Source organism: Trachurus trachurus, assembly GCF_905171665.1.
Source record: "Trachurus trachurus genome assembly, chromosome: 5".
Taxonomy (NCBI): Eukaryota; Metazoa; Chordata; class Actinopteri; order Carangiformes; family Carangidae; genus Trachurus; species Trachurus trachurus.
The window spans coordinates 30,453,913-30,466,271 of NC_139896.1; the positions used below are offsets into that span (position 1 = coordinate 30,453,913).

At 41.0% G+C, this 12,359-nt stretch overlaps 2 protein-coding genes across 2 annotated transcripts; both read right to left on the reverse strand.

Annotated features, from left to right (window-relative positions):
• Nucleotides 1-1,132: 1,132 nt before the first annotated feature.
• On the reverse strand, nucleotides 1,133-6,131 carry fam83e (family with sequence similarity 83 member E; the record flags this gene model as incomplete). Its single annotated transcript, XM_083972184.1, has 7 exons — nucleotides 1,133-1,315; nucleotides 2,089-2,295; nucleotides 2,797-3,028; nucleotides 3,250-3,663; nucleotides 3,759-3,883; nucleotides 5,243-5,389; nucleotides 5,664-6,131. 7 exons carry the CDS (start codon nucleotides 6,129-6,131, stop codon nucleotides 1,133-1,135), a joined length of 1,776 nt encoding a protein of 591 aa, XP_083828310.1.
• Nucleotides 6,132-7,948: 1,817 nt separating this feature from the next.
• On the reverse strand, nucleotides 7,949-11,386 carry emp3a (epithelial membrane protein 3a (MAM blood group)). The gene is made up of 5 exons (XM_083971519.1): nucleotides 11,252-11,386; nucleotides 9,897-10,007; nucleotides 9,525-9,627; nucleotides 9,250-9,390; nucleotides 7,949-8,442 (listed from the first exon to the last, which is right to left on the reverse strand). Exons 2-5 carry the CDS (start codon nucleotides 9,972-9,974, stop codon nucleotides 8,267-8,269), a joined length of 498 nt encoding a protein of 165 aa, XP_083827645.1. The 5' UTR covers nucleotides 9,975-10,007; nucleotides 11,252-11,386; the 3' UTR covers nucleotides 7,949-8,266.
• Nucleotides 11,387-12,359: the final 973 nt, after the last annotated feature.

Consider the following 12,359-nt stretch of genomic DNA (forward strand, 5'->3'; position numbering starts at 1 on the left):
GCAGTATAAACAACCCTGTATCAGATACTTCTACAGTATAGCCTATACATTGGCTTAAAAGCCTATACCTTATATAACTGTCATAATGGGCTGGCCTCATATTGCGGTTTCCTTTTTACTCTCATGTTTTTACTTTTTTACTATTTTACTCTTATGGTGCCATGGACCTAAGTTTATTTGTGCAGGTAAAATCAAACAAATGGCATGTAAGTATTTATTAGTCATTCGTTTTGCTTATTTCCTATAAACAAAAGGACAAATGAGAACCTTTATCTCACTGGATGAATAAAAAAACTGTCAGGGAATCATCAATAATGATTACATTTTATCCCGAGGGAGGAAGTCCTGAATGAACTAAATTCTCATCCATCCAACGGCTGTGCAGATGTTTCAATCAGTAACACAAATGGTGAAGGTCAGAGATCACAGAAGTCAAAAATGATACCTGTACAGAAAACTGAATGCCAGTAAATGTTTCACAGAACCAGTGGAGACGGTGACCAGCCCGACGATCACCTGCCCAAGTTAATATGCGTCATCCTCCTGGGATCATGACTGTCCACGTTAAATATTTCACAAAAAATGAGTTTAAAACGTTTAAAAAGTCAAAAAATCTAACTAAATGAAGAAAATGCAAAACAAAGCACCTATAAATGTGATTTGTTTGCAAAATGCAAACAAAAGATGGAAATTGTTCATATTCTTAAGGGCCTCATGACCTCTTTCCTAAAGTCACCGAAAAAAAAAAAAATTCTCCAGCCTCTCATTATTTGCCCTGGTCTTCAGCGCTAATACTCATCTTCCTTATCATTTCTACTCCCCTAACCTTCTTCAAATGAATTACTGTCCAGGCACTCACCTAAATCCTCTTGGTAGCATACTGTATATACAATTAGCTGTGTGGCAACTGTGCAGTGGTTAAAACAGCTATTCTGTGTGAGCAGCAGCATGAATTTCATTTATTTAAACATAAAGTGAAGTACTTTATACAACTTTCAGTGAAACATTTAGTCATCAGATTCAGTGGGACATTGCACCAAAAGACAAAACCTATGAATCCTACATGGTTTTATCATCAGAGTCTGTTACTGGATAATTAACACAGTGTAACATGTTGTTATAAAGGTACTCCTCAGTGTTGATCCCCATCTCGCTCTGGCAACAACCTCCTCCAGTCCATCTTGAGACCATAACTAGAGCTGCGAGGCCTTTCCATGGGAAGAAGGTTTTTTGGATTTCTGTTGAATAAAGATTGTTCATTGTTCCTCTTCTTCATCAGAGCAACAGCAGGTGTCATCTGACCTGGGGTGACGTACTGCCAAGGAAACAGAGATTAACAGTACGTTAATCAAATACTGTGCAATATGTCAGTTTATCTGTTTAGACCGTAAAACACTGAAATAACAATAGGACTATTTCATATCGTTCATTTTGGCTTCTATTTTTTCTTTGAACCATTAATGGACCAACAAATGATACACACAAAGTTGCCAAAATAACTGCTGTGAATGAAATGTCATGCTGATAACACATTCTGTTAGAAAAGGGACTTTAGACACAATGCGGTTATTAACTTCAATAATCAAACAAGCCTTTGTTGAGTCTGCCTAAACATAAACGGACAAACATTTTTGTAATATATAAATGAGACGTCAAGGAGCCTGCTCACTTTAAAAGGTCACAAGGCAAACATTTAAATGGCTTTTTTTTTCCCATTTTCCCATCTCACCCAAGTTATATAGACTTTCTTTTTTTTTTTAAACTTCTCTGCCATCATATTCATGTAGTTTTGGTTTTAGCTGTCTATATTTTGGGAAATCTGTGTCCAGGATTTTTTGTGTTGCTCTCGGCATTCATTCATTCATTATATTCATTATATATTTTTCAATAGAAGTCAAAAATGATATTGACTTAAACAATTCTTCTTTCATTGCTTTCTTTATCACGGTGTACTTTTTACTTGAGTATAGATAAGAGTGCTTCTTTTCAGGGTAACATTGCTGTGACTGTGAGTTGTAAATAAATGCCTTTTTTCCTCTGTTATTTTTGAATATATGAATGCATACTTTAACAAATCTACACACTTACACTGTGTTTAAACCTTGGCACTGGGACATTTTCATCACTTGAATCTGAATTGTGGACGCTCAGGTCCATCATGGAGCGGCTCATTTCTGACTTGGCGTTTGGTCCTTTTCTGGTCAGTCTTGACGTGCTCTGAGACTGAATCCTCTTCATGATGTCACTCAGAGAGCCGAAGCTCTCAGACTGAGGAACCCTCAGGATTATAGGTTTCTGTGAGGAGAGAAATACGTTTCAATGTCCACAGACGTTTTATATCAGAGCATGCAGGGCCGTTGCATAGGGGAGAAAGGTGATGACAATTCTAGGGGCCCACAGCCCATTTGGGCCCACAACAACCCCCAGCAGCCTAATCATCTATGAGTAAATTCTTCTGCATATAACCCTGACTAATACTTATCCTAATGCTTCATCAGCATCAAAACAAAGCCACAAATTCAATATTCATGAAATACGTTTTATTTTCCAAGAAATAACTCCCTGCCTTCTTTTAAAAAATGGTTTAGTCCATGCTGGAGCAACAATAGCCCCTACAAGCTAATAATAATTGAGTGTACTGTGTCAGGCACTGTCAAGAACATAGAGCAACAGAAAAATAGATGATACATTGTCTAAGAAAAAAGTGGTGATGAAGAGCCAGAGTCCCACCTCAGTGTTCTTTCAAGGGGCCCAGAATTCCTAGCAACAGCCCTGTATCAAAGACAAGTGACTTACTCGAGAGGAAGGTGTGTTCACCACTCTGGAGCTTGTTTCCTCTGTACTGCTCTTCTCCTCCATGATGGGCTCCTTCGTTAAGTCCTCTCGTCTCTTAGTATTGGACAGACCGACCACATTGCGTGTTCTTTCTGCTGTTTTATCACCAAGTCGTTTTGTTTGTTCATCCACATTGGTGTTCCTCTCTGTGGAGACTTGCCTGGAAGCAGATTTCTCTAATATAGGCTCTTCCCTAAAAAAGAATAAAACAAACAAACAAACACACATCTTATTTTGGATACTCAATTTTGATTAAAAAAAAAAAAAAAAAGGTGGGCGTTGTGTGTTGCTATGAAAATGATCAAGATCCCAATCTATAGCTTAAAATGTTCAAAGAAACTGAAAAATGTCTCAGTATAAGTCTCAAGTGAAATTGGCCTTCCTGATGGTGTCTAAGAACCAAGATCCATTTACCTTATTTTATTCAGAAAGTGGTTTCCAGGCTTAGTTAAACCGTCTGTAATGGGTGTGTTCTTGTTAAACTTGTCGTTCTTCGGTTGCATTTCCAGCTGATGATCAAGAGGACTGTCCAGGCCCCGTCTCTGGATAACACCCATGGCTTCCCAGTCCAGGAGGCCATCGACAGGTGGAGATGGAGGGTTCATAATCTCAGGGTCCAAGAGGTGCTGCTTCTGGAACAGTGGACCTGGGAAGTCTTTGAGCTGATGATTCACATCAATGTTCAGGGTACCTAAAGCCTTCCCTGTGTCTGGCACTGGGAGTGAAGCAGCAAAAAGGATTCTGAACTCCCTATCAAATGATTCAACCACTGGTCCACGAATGACAGTGATCAGCTGCCGGTGCAGGTGGGCGTCCGTCCATGTGAGGCTGCAGAGTACAAAAAGAGCTTGTTACATCACTCTCAGGTGTGAAGTTGTGTGAACCTGTTGTCGAAAAAGAATGAAAAAGGCAGGTTTGTTTACCTATAGCTGCCATGAATCACTGTGTCCAAGTCCACCAGAAGAAACTTGTCTTTCATTTCCCCAACCACCATTCTTCCCGTCCTCGTAGAGAAGCTTTTCCCTCCAATAACACGGACACGCATGTTCTGCCAGATCACAAGATTAAGTTGAAACTCATGACTGAATTGCATTCAAGCATCTGTGACTGTATAGCCATGCTAGCAGCTGTGCTAGGCTTAAGGAGTGCCTTAAGCTAAATCAATGCTAATGGAAGCATGCTAACAGTGCCAAATTAGGCCCTATGTTCCCACAGCCCTTTGGTCCCACCATTGGTTGGGTTTAGGCAATGAAGAAAAGAGTTGGTTAAGTTTAGTAAAAAGACCCGGTAGAGGCTAGACAGGCCAGATAGATAGAGTCCAGATAGGTAGAGAGAGTCCAGTGGGAACATAGGGCCTAATTTTGAGGAAAACCTTAGAACTGTGGGAACATAGGGCCGTGGGAACATAGGGCTGTGGGAACATAGGGCTGTGGGAACATAGGCACGCTCCCTGCATGGTAAGGCCTATGTGTACAGCACATTTAATATACTAATAAGGCAATTCAAAGTGCTTTACAGTAAACTATAAAACATGATAATGGGGCTACAGATGGGAATTAGTTCCAGAGCTAAATCTGACATATTTACAACTAGTTTTTGTATGTACATGAATATGCAGATACAAATAAACAAACTTCAAATGAAAGAAATTGAGAGTTAGTATTTAAATGAATGAAGAGAAAATATATAAATGAAAAGCTAGGTTAGTCACAACATAACATTCACCATTAAAATAGAAAAGGTGCAGACAAGCCTCCAGACATAGGCTATACAGTCTTTATGTTGATTGTCGTGAGTCAGCAGCCTATTACGTTAGGTTTAAGGTCAGGTGATGAACAAATGTTGCTAAACAGAAAGTGAGAATGACAAGAGGATATTTTAATTTTGACCGGCTGTGCTCACTACTTGAAAAGTCAGGCGATTATGACAGTTCATCTACGAGCACTGTGCCAGATGTTGCTGTCATGCACCCAGTAGGACTAGATGATGAGATGTTTTAGTCTTGTCCGAAGTGGTGAACCATGGCATACCAACAGAATGTGTTAGATCAGTACTCTGAATCTTAACTATAGATACTGACGTGAGATTTTAACCTCTGTTTGCTTAAGAAAATAACTGGCTGATCGCTGTTTGGTCGCTCAGAGAGCACTGAATGTTGTGCAACCAGTTTAGCTTGGTGCTGCCAAACTACAACACATTCCTAACGTAACTCTGCCAAGGTAGAGAAACATACTTGGGCTTTATCATCAGTAGATGCAGCGTGTCGGGTTTTTTAATGATGCTGGTGTATGCGTCTGATGTGATATTTGTTTGAGACACATCCATTCAGTTGCCAAAATGTGTTGATCAACCAACAGTAAACAGGAGGAGAGCTGGTAGGTGTGTGCTGATGTGTGGAGCGACTCACTGGATGCCTGAGCCTGCTGAGCGTGAAATTCTCCTGAATGGATCTTTGGTTCATGATGATGTAGATAGCGACACCACGGGAGGCAGCATTGTGTAAATCACCAATTATTGCACCATCTGTCAGTCTGTCAGTCACAATGGCAATTACCTGCACGGTACACAAGAATACAACTCAGCATGTCATTGGCCTTACTATGTAATACAGCAAAATACACTTATTTATGAGATTCTTATTGTTCACTGATGAAAACCATGTTGGGTGTAGGCATTGAAAAAGTAATCAGATATTACATAAGTAAAACTGAGTCTGAATAAAGTCTTACAGAATGTGATCAACTATTCCTCAAATGTGTACATTTACATGACTTCTAACCACAGGAAAACATCTGTTGTGTAAAATCTTATTAATTTTGTTTGCATACTTGGCTGGCCTTTTGCAACTGCAGTCGTATTATCTCTCTGACATGAGGCTCTCCTTCAGCTGGGGGATTGCTGTGGACGGTAACGCTTGGCTTTGGCACCCAGGGGCCTCTCTCAGGCCAGCCAAGGTCCAGGTCTGGGGTTGGCGTGTCCGAATGGCAAGGAAAATAGGTGGAACAGAAGTCCTCCGTGTCTGAGCCGCCATCCACTCCGTTCTCCTCCCGCGGCACCTGCTGCTGGTTGAAGCGATAGTCCTGAGCCCAGCTGGTTATCTGGCTGACTTCTTCAGAGGACAGGAAGCAGCCGAGAGGCTCTGTGCCAGTGGTGCTATAAAACGCCTCGGGTCCTGAATTCAGGAGTCTCTCCACTGCTTGTCGCTCCTTCTCAGAGTAGAGGAACTCTGGGGAAGACTCGACCACCGGCTGGAACACCACATTCTCATCCAGGCTCTTCTCCTGATAGTTTGACATGACTGCAGTCTGCTTTGTCTTTGACTACAAAAAAAGAGCTACTGCTATGAAAGTTCCAACTACTGACTACAACAGTTGTGTGACGACAACAACACCAGCCCAGTTCGGCTTGTGTCACCTTCTGATTTGATAAAAGTGATCATATCATCCCTCTGGCAAAAAAAAGCAATCACAATATTTCCATGTTGTCGGGAGCTGTTGAGAAATCATCAGAAGTCTTGATGTCTGTGGTCTGGCGGCTTCCCAACGCTCCTTCTTTCGCCTGTCCAGGGTTTACAAGTTCAGTCCTGACAACATTTTGTGTTCTGCTGCAGCCTCGTCTCCAAGCTCATGCTGACAGAAGAGAAAAACCAACAAGTTATTTGAAAAAAAAAAAAGAAGAGTCAATTTTACCACATGTAAAACAACCAAAAACAAACAAACGCATGGTGATATTCACCTCCTGGGCTGTATGTCTCCTCTTTCAGGTGGAGGTGTTAAATTCTGAGCTGTCAGAGGACAGGTTCCCTCCCCTGTCTGTCATCTCATTCCTCTTCACCCCTCCACTCCCTGTTTCGGACATTGTTCTTAACATTGTTCTTGGATTCCACAGATTCTGTGCGGCTGACAGACCGGCGTGTCGCTCAGACGCTTGATCGTATTGTACCTCCTCTCTCTCCCATAGGTGCAGGATTTAAATATGAATACACTGATATTATACCTTTAATTTATACGCTTCATGAAAGTGTGTGCGGTGTGTGGTGAAAAATATTGACACACGTCTTATTTCTATAGACAAGCTGTTGTTTACTTCACTGTTTCCTTTTTAGGCTGGTCAATCCGGATGGGTAGGTTTGTAGAAGAGCAACATGCAAAACTGCGGCTGACATCTGCAGGCGTCAGGTGCATTTTCTTTTTTAATTTTCTTGTTTCTGTTGGCTACTTCATTAAAGCCTCTGATCATCACGTTCTTCTTCTTTACCAGTAATGCTTCGAAGTGCACAAAGAATGCTGTGCAAGAGCGAGAGATTGAAACACAAAGGTGACATACCTGTTCAAACCACAGTGTTTAGTCAGAGGATTGCACAAGCACTGTGTTAATACATGGAGCACTTAATTCAAGACAGACAGACCAAACACACATTTGTAAACACATCACATTCTGGTGAGGGTGACGTGTCGTCTGTTTGGTGAAACCAATTCATGTTTACAGTGTAACGAGCTGCTTGGTAGTGGAAAGGTTGGAGTATATGAGCAGACTCTATTCTAGAGCAGTCGATCGCCGGTTCAACTCCCGACCAATATGATCTTTACAGCATGTCATGCTGTAAAAACAAACTCTGTCTGTCTCCCTGTTTTCCTGTCTCTGTAAACCAGGGGTCTGCAAACATTTTGGCTCAGGGGCCACAGTGAATTATAAAATTTGATGGACGGGCCGGGCCAGAATCAGATTGATGGAGAGTTTTACTGTATGTCAACATGTAAAAGCCATTACTTAAAAGTAAAAGAAAACTTACATTCAGTTTCAGTGGGAGCAGTGTTATTGTTGTTGATGGTCACCCTTTTTTGCCAGTGCATCAAAGTTTGAGGTCTTTGCTATAATTTGGACAATTTTGTACCAATATTTGATGGACCGGATTAAAAAGCGCAATGGATTGTAGCCTTTGCCCGTGGGCCTCAGTTTGCCCATGCCTGCTCTAAACTGTAAAAAACTTGAAAAAAGTAACAACAGTGAGTTAATTCTATTTTTTATTAAGAAACATAGATATGTTTAAAAAAAAAAAAAAAATACAAAAAAGTGTTATACTGTAAGTATTATATCCATATTTTCCTGTAGTCATCACACTCAATCACACACATACTGTACAACCATTACAAGATATGCATTCATTATCTAATAGTTTTATGTCATAATTGTACATTATGAAGAGGTTTGTATCCTTCATGACTGAATGAAAATGAGATGCTATTATGACAAGATAATGTTTTATCTAGTAATAGATAATGAGTCAGAAGAAAAACACATTTGCATAACTTAAAGAGGTATGCTGAGTCTCAGCCATCATATTTCCTGATGTGTGCTTACTGTTGTGGTTACTAGGGAGCGATGCATTCTTGATAACAGGTTTTCCTTTTTATCATAGTTGCTTTTTGGCTCACTTCTTTTTGCGCAGGTGGACATACAGGAGGGAGCTGACCAGGAGCAGAGGGACACACAGCCACGCCAGGATGAAGCAGTAGCCAAAGCGTCCTTTGCTCAGATCTCTTGAGTCATTTAGGATCTCCTTTCTGTGGAAGGTGAAGATGAGGCAAGCTGCAAAGTCTGCGAAGCCTAGAAGGGTGACATAGTGACACATGAGAAAGTTTTAGTTCAAATAATAGCTGTAATGCATTTGCATGACATATTGATTATCTACATCATTGTACAATCCATTGCCAGTGCAACAGGGAGAGATCAGCCATTAATTCTACCTTTGCAAAGTTCATAATGTTCAGTTCTTTTCAGAAATGTGTTAATTGAATATACTGTAGGTCATGGTGAAATGTGGTAGAATGAGTTCATATGTTTCTTTTAGGATGTGTTGACAGTATTGAAAATGAAAATATTGAATACTGACAATCTTGTTTATCATAATCCCAAATCTGAACTACTTCCTCCATGTATAAAACATATGTCACAAGAAATACATTTTGTTTTCACAGTTCTTTGAGGATCGAAAATGCTGACAGGTTCTTCAGGTTCTCTTCCTCTACATCCCGGACCTTCATATTTCTGGTGTTCAGTAGAATCTTTTATCCTGTAATCTGAGGAGAGCACAACAACTTCCTGGCTCCTACGCATACAGGCACTGCTTATTCTCTTTTTTTTCTCTTTTCCGTTCCTAAGTACCATCTCTGTTTGTCCCTAACTTTCTGTCTTTCACTTCCCCCTTCAATGGCTCACATAGGAAACTTTTCTAAATAAAGTTTTATAGGCTCAGGCTCCCAGGGAGGGTCGGTGTAGGTCACACACTCACACAGTATAAAATACTGCATCTATCTTTGAAAAAAGTGTACACCCTTTGAGTTGGAAAGAAAATCTTGACAGGTTTTCATCTGCACAGTTTTATGTGGATTATGGGATAAGGCCTCACAGCACCTGCAAAGGCCTGGCAGAAGCCTGTGAAGTAGAAGAGTTGTCCTCTTGACATGGTCACCAACTGGCCCAGAAAAACCAGGAAGGAGATAGAGGAGAAGACCACAGAGAGGACCATGAGGGCCTGGACGGACTGCAGCCATTCTGAGAGAACAGGTGCACAACACTGTCAACAATGTCCATGCACACAGAAATGCTCATTATAACCACTAATTAAACAAACTAGCTTGAATGTTTACACGATATTGTGTAATGATGCAGGCACTCTGATAATTTACCACTCTCTCTGACAGCAGCACACAGCCACGTCTTGGTGTCGTTATCATGGTAGCAGTTATACCAGAGGTCTGTGATTTCGGAATCAGCCCATATCCACCAGGACTGCAGGAAGGAAGACAAAGACAGTTCCTATCACTTTAAATGTGTGCCTGCTGAGTGGTTCACAAGTGTCATGCAGTTCATAATTACTGATGGAACAGTATGAAGTGACTCTTTGATCCAAACCACAGATTGTTGATGTGCAACATTTTTGGGTTGGGTTTCTTCTCATATCATACATGGTTTACCAATGACATGGAGTATGAGTTAGACAGGACAGTGTTGGAACACACTGGTTCATATACAGTATATGTTCATTATGTTCATCTTACCTTCTCCAGGGTGGCGATGAGGAGCATGGCCAGTGTGACCAGATGTAGCACAGTTATGGATATGAGGAGGAAGACCATGGCTGCTCAGATATGAGGGAAGACTCTTGTAACCTGTGTGCAAAACAACTCTGTTAATGTTATTGTGATAGTAGATTAAGATTATAAATCTGTAAAGTCATTTTTTACATTGATTTATATAGAGACAGAGCTCTGTACTGTAGTCAAAGAGGCACCATTCGCCACTGCTTAAGATCACCCCTTTCTTTCCTGTCCTTTCAAATATGAAGATTTCTCAAAAACAGTGGACCCCCTGTCTGCCTCTCAAGGAAACCGAGCGCTTTCATCACTCTTCTCCACTCTGACAATCTCCGCTAATTTATCTTGCCAGGCAGCGAGGGGGATTTCACCGTATCTTCAGAGCCTGTTCAGTCTCTGGAGGAAACATCAGAGCATACGCGCCCTGTGACCTTTATAAACAAGCATGTGGTCTGAAAGTCTTAAAGTTTTCTGCACATTCCTCAGTTATCAACACCAGTAAAGTCTATTGAGAAAAAGAATAATAAGAATAAGAATGACTTTATTACTCCCCAAAGGGAAATTTGTTAAAAAGACAGTTTTTATACAACAATGACACAATATCAGAGAAGGAAGAGAAGGAAGAGAAAATGAACAGAGCTGTTATTGTTCCGTCTATCAAATAGTCATATTATGATGTAAGATTTAGTTCCACTTCTTCTAGATACAGCTGTTTTAATTTAGTTAATTTTAGTTGTGACACAGTCTAAAAAGTGAAAATCAGAAACTTTACTAAAATGCAAATACAGCATTGTGGCATGCTAAAATATTAAGTCTAAAATACCAAAACCTGTTTCTGTGGCCAGGAACAGAGAACTGATACTCTGTTTAACAAAGCATTCAATATATTTTCAATTAGCGGTGCTTCACATAAACATTTGGACATACACCCTTCACTGTGCAGCTAGTCTCTCGGGAGCTGCTATTACACACCTTGCACATGTTAGTCTTTCCCACCCAGCTGTGCCCATGGAGGGAAACCATATGTTTTCATCTATTAGACTGTGGGCAGCTCAGAAAGGCCTGTTTGATTACATACTATCTGGTTGATGTAACAGCTTGAGGTTCTTTCTTGGCACAAACACAACCAAGTGTGTCACGCTGGAAGAACAGGAAAGCACCTTGCCAGGCATTCAGACAATACCTTTAAGGATTTGTTTTAAGCATTTGGTCACATTAGGGTGTGACCTGCATCTCAGGCAACAGTTTACTCATCTACTAAGCTGTGTATCGGATGGTAAACAGTGAAACCCAGGTATCTGTTCTCATGACGTTCTTACCCTTTAGCCTGTGTCTTTCAGTCTGGACCCTTCAGTGATCGCCTTGGATTGTTTTCCTGCTGCTGTCCTCCCTCTCTGCTCTTTCTTCCCTCTCACACGTTTGAGCTCCAAAACTTGGAGAAAACGGTATAGGAGAGGAATGTGGAGTTAGATATAGGAGGAGTCCTCAACACCCATTTCCTCTTAACTTTCCCTGCCCTCCCCCTCAAAACTGTGGTCTGGACCAACTCAGCACCAAAAATAACATTCCTCTGGACTGCCACAAACACAGAGCATTTTCTCAAAAGCCCCAGACTGAATACAATAGGTTGTTACGACTGTACTGAGAAAGAAAAAGGATCGAATTGGGACATATTTTTGTATTTTTGTAACTCTGATGGTGGTGGATGTGTGGGCATTCATCCAGCTGTGCAGCTTGGCATGGAGACCATCACGCAGGCTTCCTAAATGAGATGATTGAGAGGCAGGAAATAAGGGCTGATTACTGAACACTTTTGACAGCAAATGAGCAGGAAATGTCAGACCACCCACGGCACTACATCCAAAATAAGACCCCCAGAAAGAATATAACAAAAAACCTGCATCTCATAGCAATTTAAAGCCATAATGTTATTTATGAACATAGTTTGTAAATAAGGGGACTGCAGTTGATGTCTTCGTCAAGTATGAGCCTCTGTGAGGCACTTTGTGTTGTTTTTACATGAAAAGTGCATAAAACAAAGCAATAAATAAACTACATAAAAATGTCACTCAAAATAGCCTAACGTTATAGCCTACACATGTATTTATATTCCCACTGCACTTCACTTCTGATGACATACTGTAGGCCTAATTATAGCAGCCACCACTGTTTCAGCTATGTGAATACAAAGTTTGTTTACCAGTGACAAAGTTTAAACTATTCACCCTGTAAAAGCTCCCACAAGACGCCTTCACGGACCCACCGACAGAACCGTTATGCGCAGCTGCAGCTGAGGAGCCGACTGAAGTTCTCTACTTGTTCACAGACCAGATTTTACTGGACGTTTGACTTTTCCTCCAGCACCAACACACTCGGTGTTTACACACTCTCTGCCTCGAGTTTGGACGCGAAGGTTCCGTGTGTTTC